This window comes from Microcebus murinus, chromosome 7, assembly GCF_040939455.1.
Source record: "Microcebus murinus isolate Inina chromosome 7, M.murinus_Inina_mat1.0, whole genome shotgun sequence".
In the NCBI taxonomy this organism is placed as follows: domain Eukaryota; kingdom Metazoa; phylum Chordata; class Mammalia; order Primates; family Cheirogaleidae; genus Microcebus; species Microcebus murinus.
The window spans coordinates 89393782-89412905 of record NC_134110.1 but is presented as its reverse complement, the minus strand read 5'-3'; the positions used below and the strand labels follow the sequence as shown (position 1 = coordinate 89412905).

The window sequence follows — 19124 nt, the reverse complement described above, 5'->3', positions numbered from 1 at the left end:
CCACCAAACTAATTGCCCAACCAGAACAGGTCTCTTTTGTTTTGGATGGAGTGAGAGGGAGGTAGCAAGAAAGGGGCATAGTAGAAAGGGCATTCGTGGTTGGGCTGTTAAAAATATATGATTTTGTCCATATTACATCTATTTTATAATTTACAATAGGTAACTGAGTGTTCTAAAAGAGTTATTATGTTTGAATAAGTGCCCAACTTGCTCCTAAATAGAAATTTAAAAATTTTATAACAGCTTGTACCCTTTAAAGTATACGATTCAATGGTTTTTAGTACATTCATAATTATCATCACTATCTAATTCTAGAACATTTTCATCATCTCCCAAAACACCTTTTAGCCACTAGCAATCGCTCCCTGTTTCCCCTTCTCCCCAACCCTTGGCAACCACTGATCTACTCTCTGTCTCTACAGATTTGCCTATTCTGAACATTTCATATAAACAGAATCATACAATATTTGGTCTTTTGTGACTGGCTTTTTAAACTTAGCGTACTGTTTTTTAAAGTGCGTCCATGTTGCAGAATATGTCAGTACTTCATCCTTTTTTATGGCCAGATAATATTCCCTTGTATACATATACCCCATTTTGTTTATCTGCTCATCGGTTGATAGACATTTGAGTTGTTCCCACTTTTTGGCTATTCTGTAGAATACTGCTGTGAACATTCATGTACAAGCTGTGATGCGGACAAATGTTTTCATTTCTTTTGGGTATATACTTAAAAATGTATGTCTTGAGTGTTGACTCACAGGAGAAATCAGAACTATTTAAAACTGTGAAGAATTAAAGGAATTCTAGTTGGGACTACAGTTGAAACTGAAAAATCAAAGAGGGCCTGTGTATGAAGGACACAAGTTGGGAAAGGAAGAAGAACACAGGGACATAAGACCTCGCTTGCAACCTGATAGAATTAGGAGTCTAACTTTACGCAGGCAGAGCCGGCTGGCCTGCTAGTGTTACCCACCCAGTGCACTCACACGGATGACTGCAGGCTCACAGATGACGTACGTATGGATCCACGTCCCTGCTAACTAGTGAAACCTCCCCTTAGTGATGGGTATGCAAAATGGACCTCCCAGAGAGAAGGCAAAATGGAAATTTTTTAAATCAGTGGATTTTGGGACTTAATGTGGACATGTTTGTTGTCTCAGTCCAGGCTCGAGAAAACGGTTTCTAATGCAATGCTTTTTCTTCCCCCATAGACGCAAGCACTTTCAAGTTTACATTATTGGCCATCGTCACAATGCCTGTATGAAGGAAAGAGGCTGTTTCACCAATTGATTTGAGGCTCAGAGGTGAATTGGCTGTTCTGGAGGTCAGGGAAGAAGGGATGGATGAGCCACTGATACAGAAACCCCTGTTTGGAGCTAGGACCAAAATGAAACATTTCACACATGTAAATTCCTTTAGTCCCTATAAGAACCCCCACCAGGCAGTTGTTATTATATTTTCATAGATCAGAAAAAATGGCCCAAATCACTGGGCTAGCAATGGTGGAATCAAAGCACGTCTGTCTTATTTTAGAGCCACATTCTTTGAGCTATGTCGTGTTCCTAATTGCCAATTCTAATTGACTGCGGTCTGCAGCTTGGAGGGATGATACGTGGAAGGAGGCTAAGGCCCTGCCCAGTTATTCTGTCCGACATGGGTGGGAATGGGAGGATTGGCATCTTGTACAGAACCCAACACATTAGTAGAATAAGTGCATTCGTGATACACCTCATTTCTAAGGGACCAAACTGGGAAGCTTTTCATTACACACGGGTCTATATTTTGAGGGAGCTAAGGAAACACTCTGGGAAAGGGCAGCTCCTTAAAACTGCACTTTGACAATACTTTCCCTTTCCTCCTTTCTCTGCTGCAAATATACCAGCCGTGACTAATTTTCTCATTTTCCCCCCTGGTACTTGCCTGGTGCTTTATTCTGTAAAAGGGTTTTCTTCCTTAAAATGACATCTCTTTGCTTGAAAGGTGAGTATCACTGACACACGGAGTGCAGCAGAAATACATTCCCCTTGTAAGAGGCCAATAAATGTATGACTGGCAGATTGGTAGGTTCTAGACAAGGACTGGACAGCTTTGACCAGCACGGGCAGATGAAGGCAGGCTCCATGCTACTGATGTGAAAAGGATGAAAAAAAACCTTTAACCAGACTCTTACCACTAACCGTGGTTCATGTTTTAATGTTGGGGATGAAAAATATTCCTCAGTTTTCTGCTCTTACATCTGTATTTAAATTTTCAATGTTCAGGATTGAATCAACAGATTTAACTTGATTTTTATGTATTAAAGAAAAGAACCATTTCATTTTCTTTTGCAAATTACAGCTATAATGCACATATCTGTGCCTTCCTCCACTAGGTTTTCACTTACAGAAAAACACAAGTCTCCCATTAGAGTCCTAATGGGCTCATCATTTTGCAGAGTAAAACCTGTGGAAACCTTCTGATCTGAATCCCAATTAGTTCCCAACTTACCGCACCATTTCACTTTCCAGTTGCGATTGGCATCGACCCCTCGGCAGCGAAACCTTGAGTTCCTTGACCTTGTTTTTCTCCAAAATCGATCCTAGACATAATTAAGAAAACAGGTGCAGAGAAAAATACTTAAAAGGTTATTCACATGCGTTTTAGTAGCTCAATCAGGGAACAAGTCACACCACTGGGGGGAGGAGAGTTCTTTTGTGAGTAGATAAACCCCGGGAGTGGGAAAAGGACTGGATTAGCAGTGGAGATCCAGGTTCAGGCTCCAATTTCTGCCATGAATTTCCTGTCTCTTGTTTTCTCTTGGCCTCATTTCTTCACAGGCAAAATTGAATGGGTTGGATTAGATTAATGGTGTTTTTTTTTTTTTTTTTTTTTTTTTTTTTACAATTTATCTGGAAAGAGAAGTCTTTATTTACATGAAATCTTATGCAACATAAAAACGAAATCAAATGGTTGGTGTTCTGATCGGGAAAGGAGTGAAGCCCTTTTTTGCATGTCTAGAATCACTCAGCTGACTGACCACCACTTCCTTCCTGTTCTAGAAATCTGTGACACTGTTTTCTATGACTTATTCAGTCCTTTTTCAATTGGATAGGCAAAGTGACTTACATTGGTCCAACTAAAATGGTATCCATCAACGTTAAACACAGGCATGATATAGAAATAGAGATGATTCAATATTTTTCTCATGGCTGGGTCACTCCTATGTGTTAGAAGAGCCTAAAAGACAAAGGTGACATTTTTCTTATAAATTGGCCCCCAGTTCAGGTTTAGGAATAAAAGCATGAGAAATCCTTTCTACCCATGAGAAACAGCAAATACTGTGGATTAAAAAGTAAGAAGCTATCATCAGCTGTACTCTTTGACATTACACATTCTCTGTTAAGACTTTTGTCTGAATTAAACTCATTATTACCAATAACTTTTTAGCCAAGCTTTTACAACAGATTAATTGGGCAGCCTCTTACAGTATTTCAGATCTGGCTAAATTTTTAGGCTAATTAAGAAAGTAACAATATAGATAGGCTTTTGTATAAGTAGCTTTTTGAAAGATTCCATTCAATTCTGGACAAAATAATCACCTAAATTTATTTGATAGCCTTACATGATACATCATAGCACACACTAGTTATTTGTCACTTAATTGTTTATGTCTAGTTGGTACCAGCCTCAAGCCTTGGCACTTAACTGCACGGAGACTCTGTTCTTTTCTCCTTACCTTTCTATAAAACATTGAATGGACAATAGAACATCTTTGTCATCTTTACTGTGGCTCCTCTGAAGTCTTGCTCTTGTGATTGAGTTTCACTTCTCTTGTGTCTGACCCCAAGTCTGAGGATTCGCACTATAGACTGGTCTCAAATAGAAAAGTGTTATGTGCTATGTTGAGGATATAGACATTTTGAAATACCATTCCTATGGAATGAACTTTTTAACAAGTTCTTTTTGATGCATGTTTGTCTATGTACAGAATATCTTGGAGGAACACATAGGAAACTTGTAATAGCAGCTGCTTCTGTGCTGGGACAACGTGTGGGAAGGAGAATTACCTTTCATTTTACACCTGTTTGGATTGCTTGAATTATTACCATATTAAAAACACAATTCCACAATAAATTTTTTAAATAAAATCACTTTATTGAGGTAGGATTGACATACAAAAAGATGTACATATTTAATGTATACAATTTGATGAATTTCAAATAAGTATATATCTGTGAAACCATTACCACAATCTATGCCATAAAACATATCCATCACCTCCATCCAAAAGTTCCTCCTGCCCTCTGTATTTATCATTATTTTTATTTTTTGTGATAAGTACACTTAACATAAGCTCTAGCCTCTTAGCAAATTTTTAAGTATACAATATAGTGTTAACTATAGGCACCATGCTATACAGTAGTTCTCTAGGACTTATTTAACTCATATTAAATAGAACCAAAATTTTGTACTTCCTTTCCTCCCTCCCACCAAAAAAAATAATTCTTAAATTATGTATATACTGCCTTGGAAAATTAAGTCCTTAAAATTTTGATCCTCCTTTACATCTAGTTAAGTTGGATTTCTGAACCCATCATAGCAGCATTTTGTATTTATATGATGAGAATTCTATTCATAGAGAGCAAGCCAATCATGCGATTTGAATCAGAAATAATGTTGAAAACATAGGGGTATACTCAAGAACATAAGAGTTAAATACAATTTTATTACATATAATTTAAATAACTATGGCATTAACACAAACCGACAAACATTAATATTATTCTCTCATTCTCTTTTTGTTTAAGGTTCAATAATAGTTGTTGGCCAAAGTAACTTCAATAGAATTTTCATGTATGCTTGAATTTCTATTAACTGTCTAATGCTTCAAACTAGGGGGAAATCCCTAGTATGTGATCAATTTTACAAGTCCTGAAATTTTGTTTTCCTGTAATAAGTGGAGATTCCCCAATGCTTGGAGGAAATCCTCTTCTGGGATGGTGGGGCAGAGCTAGATGGTTGGCTGTTGGCTACGTTCCTTTCTTAAAATTCCCCAGCTGTGGCTTTCCATGCCACTCTACAGAGAAAGAGACGGCAGGAGAAAGGAGCTGGGGCAACAAGGTGTGAAAGAAGGGGTAGGAAAAAGCCATGGTAATTTCTATCCCTGACTTCCTAGCATTGGGACCATAGCTTTTTTGTCTCCATCCAACCTGGGGAAGTCTCATCTTTCCAAAGCACGGATCATGTTAGTATTAGTACCTACATGGGAATCTGTGCTAGAGACCTGCATGGGAATGTTCTCATCCCACTGTCTTCTCCAGTGCAAGTGATCTCCATAGTTTCATATTTAAAAGAATATTGCTAACTTCCTTTAAAAAAACTGCAACATATTTTAAGCATGTAGAAAAAAATAGAGAGAAGTCTGCCCACAACACATCTTGCCATATTTATCAAATCTTTTTGTAAAAAATTGAGACATTATAGATAAAAATCCTCCTCCCCTTTTTTAATTGCTCCCTCTCTTATCTCACTTTTCTCCCTCCACCAAGGTAGTCCCTATCCTAAGTTTGACATTCTCATTCTCATACATGATTATGTATGTTGGTACATATATATGGATTCATGAACAATATATAATATTGTGTGTATGCTTTGAAATATTATGCAAATGAGATCATGATGTATTAATATGCAGTCTGCTTCCCCTATTATATTTCAGAAATTTATTAAGTTGAAGACTTACCCATTTTAACTGCTAAATAGTATTCCATTATAGGTAAATACATAATATATTGATCCCTTATTTTGTTGATGGACAGTTAGGTTGTGTTTCATATTTTACTGTTATAATATTGCAATGAACATCCTTACACATTTCTCCCAGACATATATGAGAGTTTTTTTTGTAATACACGTCTAGGAATGGATTTGTTGAGTCATAGACTTACATGCCTTCAACTTTACTAAATGTTGTCTTTTTTTCTCTCAATCAGTAAACATACCCATCTGCAGTGAATGAGAGTGAATTCACATGCTACTTCTGTCAAATAACAAGTTTCCATTTATGGGTAGAATTGCATTAATGCACTTGGGTCTATATCCATTCATCAACCCCACACCATGGTTTATATGGAATTTGATGAATCTAGTGGGTGTATCTCCCCATGTTGCTTCAGTTCAAAATTATCTTGGTTATTTTTGACCCTTCTATCTTCACATTAATTTTGGAATCGAGGTTGATCACATCAAAGATGTGATCTTCTGTTTTATATTTAGGTTGTTGTTTTTGTCATTAATGGATGTTGGATTTTAGCAAATGATTTTTCTTCATGTATTGACATAATCATTTGGTGGTTGTTATGATAAATGTCAGACAATAATTTTCTATTATTAAACCATCCTTTTATTCCTGGGATAAACCCATTGGTTATGATATGTAGTCTTAATATATTGGCTGTATTCAGGTTGCTAATATAGTCATGCATCACTTAATAACATTGTGGTCAATGATGAACTGCATATATGTTGGTGGTTCTATAAAATTATAATGGAGAATGTATATAAACCTGAAATTTGCACTTGATATTGGCATTACAAATCAAGTAGGGAAAATGATATTCAATAATGGTGCTGGGACATTTGGTTTTTCACATGAAAAAAAAATATATATATACCACCTAGGTTTGTATAAATATACTCTATTATGTTCAGACAGTAATGAAATTGCCTAATGACACATTTTCCAGAAAGTATCTCTGTCATCAAGTGGCATGGTTGTATTTACATCTACATTCCTACCTGAGATAGGCTTATAATTATCTTTCTTATTTTGTGCTTGTCTGGTTTTGATACCAGAGTCATATTACCCTATTGTGATTTGGTGGGTCTTTTAGAAAAAACATATTTGGAGAATATTTTTAATATATTTGAATTATTAGTTCTCTGAATGGTAGAATTCAGCTCTAAAACCATCTAGTCCTAGAGCAGAAATTTACAGAAAACAAAGATACAATAGGATAAATATATGTTTGCTTTTTGCTCTGTTGATTTTTGCTCTTTATCACTTTTTTGTTGTTGTTGTTGACACTTTTGTTCGTTTTCTAATTTCTCGAGTTGAAAGCTTGGCTCACTAATGTGGAAACTTTATTCTTTTTTCCAAATTTTTTTTATTTTACTCTTTTTCTCCTTTTGCTCATCATTGATTATCCTTAATCTTTTAAAATGCATTTATTTAAAACTATAAATTCCTTTTCAGTACTACTTTACTTACATTTTCTGTCCTGATGTATAGTAGCTTTTTGCCATTTAGTTCTAAATATTGAAACATTTTCCTTGATTTAAATGAGTTATTTATAAATGTTTTTGTTTTTAAATATGTGAGTTTTTTAAAGATACATTTTTTTGTAAATGATTTCTAACAGCTGCTTTATAGCTAGAGAATGTGGTCTATGTAGTATAGATTCTTTGATATTTGCTGAGCCTTGCTTTGTGGCCTTGTATTATATATAGTCAATTTTTGTGAATGTTCCAAATGTGCTTGAAAAGAATATGCAATTTCTCATTATTGGGTAGGGATTCTACATGTGTTCATTAGATTAAGTTTACTATGTTGTTTATATCATCTATATTCTTATTTCAAAACTGAGAATTGTGATAAAAACACATTGTTATTTGGGGTTTATCACTTTTTTTTATATCCTGTCAATTTTTTGCTTTGTATATTTTGAGGCCATTAACATCACTTAAAAATCTTCATTTCTAAACAATATATTAATCAAAGAAGCTGTTCATGGTATTCTATTCTGGAATGGATTTAATATTTAAGACTTGCCAGCATGCGTTCTTCCTCTGACAAACAAGCAGGGTGTCATTATATTGCATATGCTATATTTGTGATTTTTATAACTCTCTAAGAATTGCAGCTATTCCCCATCTGGTCAGACAAAGCAGGAATGATCACGATGTGATGACTGTTAAATACCAAACAGGATGTTTGAGGGACCTCCTTGCACGAATACTTTAAATAATAGGACAGAGATCACTTCTCTTTTATGGTTTAGGTGGGGGTTTCTAGAAAAAACATGACCATATGTCTATTTCCTATTATTCTGACATATGATAACCATAAATAACATAGGGGTGTGCTTTTCTTCTGATGTGTAGAACTCTTTTTATCAATACATACACACCACCCATACACATAGAAAACCTACTAGTCAGGCTGCATCTGGACCTACCTTAAAAGTTTAATTTCTTGATTATTATTGTTGTTTATGAGGAAGACTTGAGTCCTGGTCTGATGGCCAGTCACAAAGCAATGCACCACACGCCTCAGTGTGGCAGTCCCTAGGTATTGCATCCCCTCACTTCAATTTATTTAAAAAATGCTTCACCAAAACCAATTTTGATCTTCCACAAAAATATATTAAAGGAAGTTTTGAATATTGCCTCTTACCAGGCAAATGATATGTTGGGTACTATGTTAGGGTGTTTATGAAGTTAATTAAGAAAGAAAGAGAATGAATCTATTTGATATTCACCACCTACTAGGACTCTTTTGTCTTTCTCATGCATATATACATATCATATATCCAAATTCAGCAAATGAACTTTGGTTAAAATCGAAGACAGATTTTTGTCATTACTAAAGTCTTTGTGTGGTATGACAAAGTTAGGTAGAAGAGTTCCCTCCTTTTCACTGTTTTTGCATTTATTTGGCTGGATGTGGCTTTCTTAGAGCTCATGAGAACCTGGAATGTGGGGGTCATTTTTTTGAGGATTGTTGTTAATGGCTTTTAAAAGGTAGCATTTAAGTGTTCCTCTAAATAGTTTTTTTTTTCTAGAAGCACCACAGAGGACCTAAAAATAATAACCACACATCCAATGAAGGGCACACTGGGAGAATTAAGCATGTTACAGCTAAGGCAAAAGGAAGGGGTACAGTCATCATCTGGATGAAGAGTTACCTCATCTGGACTGGACCAGAGTAAGATTAGTTAGGATGGAAAAACATTGTTGTACCAAAGTGGGTGCATCTGTACACAAAAGAGGTACTTAAAATTAAATACCAGGAAAATGAAGCAAAGCACGGGAGAGTTTCAGGGAAATAATAATAATAAAAAAAAATGGAGCCTAATCTATAAAGATAGTTGATATCTGTCAACTGTAAGAGCTCATTTAATACAAATGGTCAACTAAATACTAGCTTGAAAGCAACATGAACAAAAGGCTCCATGAATGAAGGATGAAGAACTGAAAATCATATGTTAATCTTATAAATTCTAATTACATTTATACTTAATTTATACTTGGAACCACCCACAGTGACTAATCTAACAGGGCAGGTGAAGACTGAAAAATGCTATTAATCTACATTTTCTAGTAAGAGATATAGATAAATATTTGAAATGTTTTGTGTAACCAGGAAGAATGTATTATTAGATGCATGTCTATCCTTTTTCACATTTATATCATTTCACATTTCTAGAACTTTTACACTGAAATAGCCTAATAGCAATGATTACTTGTATTTACTCATGAGAAGAAACTAGGACCAACTTTGGCATTATTAAGATCTACTATGTAAGGATGTTTTACCTACCAAAAAAGAAAGTATAGGTGTCCTTGCTTTGGATGCCTCTGATATACACAAATTTTAGCTATCACAGTTTAGTTAAATAACACCAGTCCTCCCACAGTGAAAATTTTAGTTTCCACTGCTAGATCTTCAGTCTACAAATCACTATGTAAAGAACAGATGTGCATCAAGATCTGGGACCAATTACATAATTTCTTTGAAAGTCTGTCAGTGGTGATTGGTCCCTGCATCTCTTAATCAGTTCACACACAGACAGCAAAGCGTGTAGCTGTGTTGTGTCCTTGTTTCCCAGTGACAAATCTACAAGATATTTTACGAAAATGGATGATGGAAAGAGGAAATTGTCTAATTAAGATGAAAGTGCAGCAAAGAAATGAAAAGTGATAACACTGGAGGTGAAATTTGAACCAAATGTAAATGGAGTTTAGAACAAATAGCTGACTGGGAATGTTGACACTGCCACCATTCAGCTTCAGATACGCAACCGAGGAACCAGTCAGGACAAATCTACCCACACAGGTGAGGAGAGTGGTTGTGATGAAAAGAATGATGTTTCAGAAGTGACGCCAGTAGGACTTCATAGTAAAGGGACTCTCAGAGATATTTTATGACATTGGAAGTATGAAGAAAAAATATTGAAAGTTGATCCAGCTAGAAAGGAGTATGACAGTCCAACTAAGAAAGGAGTACGTCAAGGCAAATTTTTATAAAAGATACTGATTTCATGTTGGATGTTATACAGAGAAGAAGGCAAGCACAATCTGAATTTGATAAGGTTTTTTTTTTTTTACAAAGAAATGAGACATTTTGATTTATTTAGTATGACAGCATACTAAATATTATTTTTACCATTTTAAAATCATTTACATAACTGAGAGGAGAGTTTTTAATATTTTAATAAAAATCTGTAAGGATCACAGAACAAATGATTTATCTCACTGATAACTAAGATGGCTCTGTCCTGCTTCAGCTAGCGTGGTCCCTGTTATTGCTGAGTGCTACCGTGGAAAGTGAGCGCTGCTTATATAAACAATGGCCAGAACATTCTCTATTATTAGATAGCGGAGTGCAATGGATGCGATGGATTTCAATTTAATTAAATTGAAACAAAACAAATATTAATATAGATCCTGCTATGTGTAAGACATTATAAATTTGATAGAAGGGGAGAGAGATAGGTTGGAGGATTAAAGAGAAGATTGTGGAGAATGAGGATGGGAGATTATGGGGAACTAAAGTTACCCAAGGGCCAGGAGAAGGCAAATCAGAATATTGTAATTACTTGGAATGTCAGTGAACAGAGTCAGACAACTTAAAAAATGGGGATCATTTTCATATGATGAGCTGTTTCCCATTATGTAGTTAAGAACAAAGCTGTATTTGCTTACTCAGCTGAACTTATTGTTAATGGATATTTGATCTGGGCTTGGTAACCCTCTCAGTTACTTCTTTATTCCCTGGCTTTTGGCACATTTTATACATGCAAGTTAAGTTCTTTCTTTTTAAAAAGATTTATTTTTAGTGATACATTTCTTAACCAAAACTTTGATTGGTTTACTCTTACATTTGAGGGTTCATATTCTATTTTTACTTTTAATAAGCAGCAAGACATAATAAGACTGAAAGAGATAATTATCCAAAAGGAATATTCCCTGGAAAGCTCTTGGATCCTGGGAGGAAGACCCTTCCCATTCTGGAAAGACTTCCCAATTAGAGGACCTCTGCAACCACTGCTCCAAGTCTCCCTTAGAGCTCTGTCCCATGCATACAATCCACCATAGCCCTCACATATTACTATTTACCCTGCCTGGAAAATAACTTGCTTCCCTGAAGGCCTCCTATTCCTATTTTTGGGTATTTGAATCATCTACATAGTACATCTGAATCACATGCCAGTTTTTGGCACTTGGGATCAGCCATCACTGAGGTGCCAATTGTAGATGGGTGGAAATGTGGAATGGAGATGGTTTTCCAGTGTAAGCAAGCTGCACCCAAAGGGTGAGGTTTCACGTTACGCAGACAGCAGAGGAATACTGTGGCTCATCTGGGGAATTAAGGATGCTTTAGTGTTTCTTTTTCTTTTCTTTTTTGTGCTGCTATAACAGGACCAATTTAGATCCAACTGTATACTTATTATACATCTTCCATGTCTGGAAGAACTTTTCATTTCAGAACATTTTAGTCCCAATCATTTTTTCCCCCCACAAACCCTTGCTTTATCTTTGGACTGTCACTGAGTTAGACAGAATTCAACCACTGATTCTAAAATGCCTGTAGGACTATATGACTCAAACATTAACTGAGTTTAGTTTGACAATGAAATGCATTCAGTTTTCTCTGGGTTAAATTTATTTTTAAAATATAGTCACTTTTGGTCCTGTTTAATATGGAAAATCCAGAAAAGCATAAAGAAAATAAAAATTATCCATGATCCTACTTTCTTTTAGCATTTGGTATATTTCTCATGTACATATATTTCAGATATAGAGTTTACAAAGTTAAAATTATAAAATGATGCTCATACTGTGTTTGTTATTTTATATAGCAGCATGTCATGAACAGTTTCCTTCATAAATAAATACTCCATTAAAATACATTTATGTAGTTTGGGCTAGCAATCATTTCCTTTATGCCTCCCTTCTTTGCTTTCATGCTTGGAAATGCCTTTCTTGCTTGAAATTCAAATACGTATTTCCCTTAGTTACTTTATAATGTTATATGAATAACTCTGGTCGAATTTGTCCCAGCATTGTAGAATTATTTGAGGAAAAAATTAAGTGCTTTTCATAACCCTGGGCCAATAAATACCGGCCATGGCTTGAGATGCTCAATCTGGGAGATTGACAATTTCAAACTCACAAAAGTGAACAAATTGCCTCGTTTGATTGGAGGTGATTCTAAAAAAACAAAGCAAATGCTATTCTATCTGCACTGGCAACAAAGAATTAAAGTGGGCTTTCCACAATTTAAAAAAACAAAAGGATGTAAAAGCGGCTGCTACTAAAAATTACTTGGCTACCCTACGTGTAAATATTACTCCTGCTGAGTTTGTGTCAGGATCTCAGTAGCTAACTGCTACAACTTCAGCCCCTTCTCTTGTCTATTCTTATCAGATTATGCCATTCAGATTAGAAAAGTACTTACAAACAACTTTGTTATGGTGGGAAAAACCACTGGAATTTATGCTTGGTTGTCTGCTGCCCAAAGTAGGCCTGTGAACCAGGCAGTAATTCATTTGGCTGCTTGCTCTGTCTCTCACCTTTCATTGGAAAGCCGTGCCATTCTTTCTGTTCATGAGACTCAAGTTACATGACAGCGCAGTTATTGATTGTCCCTCTCCTCTACTGCAATATTCACAGTGCCCTAACAGTGCCTGGTCTGGTATATAGTGAGCACTTAATAATTACTTGTTGAATGAATCAATCATTTCCCCTGCTTCGTAAAGTGTTGCATTGGGTGATTCCCTTCAAATTAATGGTACTACCAACACTTCAACAACACCATCGCTGTCTTGGGCATCTTGTCATTTCTGACCCACTCTCCTCTTTCATTCTCACATCAAGCCAGTCCTCCATTCATAAAGATTTCCTCTACTGGTGGCTTCTTCTGTGTGTGTGTGTCACATCTTCCCAGGAGAACTGTAAATGCATTGAGGAAAGGGTGGCTGTCTTGTGCCCTATAATATAGTGCTTATACCATGACAGGACTTACTGTGCTGCCGTCACATAAAAAGAAGTGCTTACAAAGCATTTGGAAGAATGAATGAATAAGTGATTTTTTTTCCCTTTGAATCTTCTCACATGCTTTCTTTACCTTCTAGCCCTACATCCACTCTTCCTGCCAATGTGTAGATTTCTGCCCCCAAAACTTCTAGCTAGTCCCCTTAACTCTGGGCTTTTCTTTCTTCCTTTCATCCATATATCATTGCCTTTCATCTTTAAACTCCCTGACAATGACACCTGCTTTTTGCTACTTATCAGTGTCTTCTCATTTTATTAATACTTTATTGGACCAAACTCTACGTGGCTTCTAAGGCTTATTCTTTAGTCACTTTCATATTGTATTAGGATCTGCTCACACAGACTATAGGCTATCGCCTTGCTAACCCACAGTCATGCACACACCATGTCTACTCCCATATTTGTCCTTTCTCTTTCTTGGAACACTTTTATTTCCCTGATCAAATTCCAACTTCTCAGTCAAGGCCTAACTTGAGACTCATTTCTACAAAGCTTCCATAGAGCTTGTTTTTTTTTTTCAGGTCTTCATGGATTTTTCTGATTCCTTCATTCCTTCAGATACTATCATCAGTATAAGTTAGCCTCTAAAGACACATTATTTTATGTGGCTTCCTGCACATAAAGATTTCTCCTCAAATAGAATGTAGCTCCTTAAGTGCAGGGACCATGACTTCTGCTTCTGCTAACCCCCGTAACTCAAGCAGAGTGTTGAAAATGCAGTGATCGGCAAGAATTTGTTGAATTGATTAATACAGATGTCTTCTAGGGAAGCCGCATTTAACCCTAATTTTTAAAATAACAGCTTTTGGAGGATATAATTCACACACTTTATAATCTATTCTTTGGAAATGTACAATTCAGTGGTTTTTAGTATATTCACAGAGCTGTGCAACCATGACTACTATAATTTTATAATGTTTTCATCATGCAAAAAAGAGACCTCATGCCTTTATCAATCCCCAACCCTATCATCTTCCCTAGCCACAGGCAACCACTAATCTACTTTCTGTTTGTATAAATTCACCTATTTTGCATATTGCATAATATGGAATCAGGTTGTATGTGATCTTTTGTGACTGACTTCTTTCGCTTAGCATGGTTTTAAGGGTCATTCATGTTGTAGCATGTATCAGTACTTCACTCCTTTTTCTACAGAGATATAATTAATATAACATAAAACTCATCATTTTACAGTGTACAGTTCAGTGGTTTTTAGTATATTTGCAATGTTGCACAACCATCATCACTATCTAATTCTAGAACATTTCCGTCACCCCAAAAAGAGCCTGGTAATAGTTGCAGTTTCCCTCTCCCCGAATCCCCTGGCAACTACTAATCTACTTCCTATTTCTTTGGATTTGCCTATTCTGGGCATTATCATATAAAGGGAATGATACATATGTGACCTTTTGTGTCTGCCTTATTTCACTTAGCACAATGTTTTCAAGGTTCATCAATGCTGTGGCTTGTATTGGTACTTCATTCCTTTTATGGCTGAATACTATTCTATTGTATGGATATGGGTATACCACATTGAAAAAAATTTATTCATCAGTCAATGGACACTTTTTGGCTATTATAACACTGCTATGAACATTTGTTTGCAAGTTTCTGTGCAGATATATGTTTTCAGTTCTCCTTGGTATGTACATAAGTATACACATAGGAGTGGAATTTTGGGGTTATATGACAACTCTATTTAACTTTTTGAGGAACAGCCAAATTGTTCTAAACCCTATTTTTAACTTGGGAGTTTCCTTTACTTTTAATTTTTAAGTCCGTTATTTTTAAGTTTTGTGAGTGTCCCTCTTCACAAGTGTCTACTTGCCGTCTATTTTCTTTGTCCCTGCCCTCTGTCCATTCTCAGGTTTAAGTCTCTTACTCTCCTGTAAATAGTGTCTGCTTGCTTTTGCAGAAAGGAAACCTTCAAGTTCTGCACATTTATCTCTGTTTACTGCTCCTATGTATCTATGCTAGTTTTCTTTCTTTTATGAATTTAGTGGTTGTATCATCTCTCTTGGTCCATGACAAATTTAAGGAAACCTTATTGCAGAAAGGAAGTACTTCTCAAAAGCTCCTTTTTAGTTTTATGGTGGAGCATCTGTAGCACACATTTCAGCAGTAAGTCCATCATGTCAGTGATCCTCTTCCTACTCTCCCGCCAAAACCTCATGGTATCATAAATATGATACAACATCAGCTATGGTTCTGCTAACCTAGAATAAGCAAGCATTCAACAAGAGAAAGATTTTGCAATCCAAGTGTACCTGCTTACAAGATATAAAAAATGTATGATATGTGAATTTTAAGAAATAAAAAGAGGTAGCAAGTATTGAAATTAGAAAAGTGATGGCTCTATATTCTTCAACATAATTCAATGATCATCAATTTAAAAGACTAAAGCCCACAAGTTTTGTGGTATATTTGGATTTTAAAAATGCCTACCAACTAGCAACTATCAAATATTTGTTGAGATAATGAATTCATGTAATCATTTTTCAAAATAAAATAACCAAGACCATCCTACCAGTCATTTAATCCTGGTGGTTTGCTACCATATCACTGTTTTCTGAACTTTGTGTTTCCAAAATAGACATCCATGGATCAATCTGCTAAACTGGAATGGGGACAGAAGTGGAAATGGCTCTCAGGGCATGGCATGGGACAGTCATGCTGGCTGAAGAAGAGATGAACGTGTGAAACCAGAGTCATGTCTTGATACTCTGGGTTTCCGTGGCAGAGAGAGTCAGGGCCAGCGATGAGGATTACACGGCAGGGAAGAGAGAGGGCAGGGATGAAGTTGCCTCAGTTTCTCTGGGTAAAGATGGTTCTCTAGGTTCCAAAGAAAATAGAAACCCAGGGTATGGTGCCTGGCTATTATTTTTACAATGAACTTTTTATTTTGAAGTAAATGTAGATCCACATGTAACTATAAGTAATACAAAGAGATACTATGTACCCTTTACTCATTTTCCCCCAGTGGTAACATCGTACAAAACTGTAGCATAACGTCACAATCAGGGTGTTCGCATTGATGCAGTGAAGACACACATTTCCATCACCACGAGGATCCTGCATGTTGCATTTTTATAGCCACATCCACCTCCTCCGACCTCCACTCCATCCTTAGCCCTGAGCAACCACTGATCTGTTCTCTATTCCCATAATTCTGTCATTTCAAGAATAACATATCAATGAAATAATACAGTAGGCATCTGTTTGGGATTGGCTTTTTTCGCTCAGCATAATTCTCTAGAGACTTATACAGGTTGTTGTGTGAATCAATAGTTGCTTTCTTTTTACTGTTGAGTAGTTTTCTATGGTATGGATGTACTACAGTTTATTTAACCATTTGCCTGTTGATGGGTATCTGGGTTGTTTCCAGCTTTTGGCTATTATAAATAAAGCTGCTATAAACATTTGTGCACAGGTTTTTGAGTGAACATAAGTTTTAATTTTTCTGGGATAAATGCCAGGAGTACAATTACTGGGTCACATGGTGTATGCTGAAAGAGACAGCCAACTATTTTTCAAGAATAGCTTTACCGTTTTTTACATCCCCACCTGCAGTGTACAAGTGATCCGGTTTCCTGCATCCTCCATGGCATTTGGTGATATATACCCATATATGTATAGATCTACTTATAGATCTATAGATATAGACCTATTTATATATATAACTAATTTTAGCCATTCTGATAGGTGCATAGTGACAGCTCATTGTGACTTTGATTTGAATTCCCCTAATGACATCTTTTTGCCTGTGCCTCTTTGCCATCTGTATATATATATGCACTTTGGTGGAAAGTCTCTTCCTGTCTTTTGCCTATTTTCTAACAGGATTGCTTGCTTTTTAAAGTCAAGTTTTGAGTTTATATATTCCAAATATGGGTCTTTTAGTAGATATGTGCTTCACGTATATTTTCTCCTGGTCTATAGCTTATCTTTTTCATCCTCTTAACAAGGTTTTTCACAGGCAACGGTTTTGAATTTTGATTAAGTTTGATAAGGTACAATTTATCAACTTTTCTTTATAGGGAGCATGCTTTTCGTGTCAAATCTAAGAACTCTTTGCCCTAGTTTTAGATCCTGAAGATTTTCTCTTATGCTTTTTTTTCTCTAAAAGTTTTATAGTTTTACAATTTTACATTTGAATTCATGATTCATTTTGAGTTAATTTTTTTCTAAGGTCTAGATCTAGACTTAGGTTGAGGCTAATTTTTTTTTTTTTTTTTGCCTATGGATGTCCAATGGCTCTAGCACCATTTGTTGAAAAGGCTGTCTTTCCTTCATTGAATTGCTTTTGCTTCTTTGTCAAAAATCAGTTGGAAATATTTGTGTGGATCTATTTCTAGGTTCTTTATCTGTTCCATTTGTCCGTGTCTATCCCTGCACCAAATACCACAAACTCTTAGTTACTGTAGGCATATGATATGTCTTGACATTGGGTAGTATGAGTCCTCCCTCCCTCTTCATTCTTCTTTTTTGAAATAGTTTTAGCTTTCTTAGTTTCTTTGAATTTCCATATAACGTTTAGAATAATCTTATCTATATCTACAAAAAAACTTGCTGGAATTTTGATAGGAATTGTGTTAAATCTATATATCAATTTGGGAGAATTACCATCTTTACCCTAGTGAGTCTTCCAATCTATGAATATGCTAAGCCTCTCTATCTACTTAGATTTTCTTTATTTCACCAGCATTTGGTAGTTTTCAGTGTGTAAGTCCTGTATTTGTTTTGTTAGATTTACAGCTAAGTATTTTACTTTTTTAAGTGATTGTATATGATATTGTACTTTTAAAATTTCAGCATCCATGTGTTCACTGCCATTACATAGAAATACAATTGATTTTGTGTGTTTATCTTGTATCCTGTGACCTCACTGAACTCACTAGTTCTACAGAATTTTTCTGCGGATTGCTTGGGATCTTCTAGATAGACACTCATGTCTTCTGCAAAACAGGGATAATTTTATTTATTCCTTTATTCCTGTATGCCTTTTGTTGCCTTTTCTTCTCTGACTGCACTGGCTAGGACTTCCAGCACTATTTCAATTAAGAGTGGTGAGAGTGGACATTCTTGCCTTTTCCTGATCTTAGGGAAGAAAGCATTCAGTTGCCTACTGTTAATTATAATGTTTATTATAGGTTTTTGTATATATTCTTTAAACAGTTAAAGAAGTTCTTATCTATTTCCATTTTATAAGTTTTGATCATGAATATGTGTTGAATTTTGTCAAATGCTTCATCTGCATCAATGGATAAGATCATATAATTTTTCTTCTTTGGCTTTTAATACAGTGGATTGCATCGATGAACTTTTGAGTATTGAACTGGGCTGGCAACCCTGAAATAAATCTCATTTGGCTTATTGGTCCTGGTGTATAATTCTTTCTATAGATTACTAAATTCTATTTTCTAGTATTTTGTTAAGGATTTCTGCATCATTTTTAAGAAGGATATTGGTTTGAGTTTCCTTTTCTGCTTGGTGTCAGGCTTCATAAAATGAACTGGAAGTGTTCCCTCATCTTCTATTTTCTGAAAGAGATTGAATTGGTGTTTATTCTTCTTTAAAAATGTGGTAGAATTCTCCAGTGAAACCTTCCAGGCCATAAGATTCTTTTTGGGGGAATTTAAAAATAATAAATTCAATATTCTTAATAATTTTAGGGATATTCAAATTATCTATTTTATAATACATGAGTTGTGGCAGTTTGTGCTTTCAATTAATTCCTTCATTTTGTCTAAGTTATAAAATTTATATGTTATTCATAATATTCCCTTGCTATTTTTTTGCTATCG

The 19124-nt window shown here is 35.6% G+C and overlaps 1 protein-coding gene across 1 annotated transcript in view; it reads right to left on the bottom strand.

The window, feature by feature from the left end:
- The window catches only part of CPA6 (carboxypeptidase A6), a 259455-nt gene that overhangs the window by 49784 nt on the left and 190547 nt on the right, over positions 1–19124 (bottom strand). The window contains exons 7-8 of the mRNA XM_012739909.2: positions 3109–3219; positions 2491–2581 (exon numbers count right to left, since the gene is read on the bottom strand). Of these exons, the coding sequence (XP_012595363.2) occupies positions 2491–2581; positions 3109–3219 (202 nt within the window). The remainder of the gene's footprint in view (positions 1–2490; positions 2582–3108; positions 3220–19124) is intronic.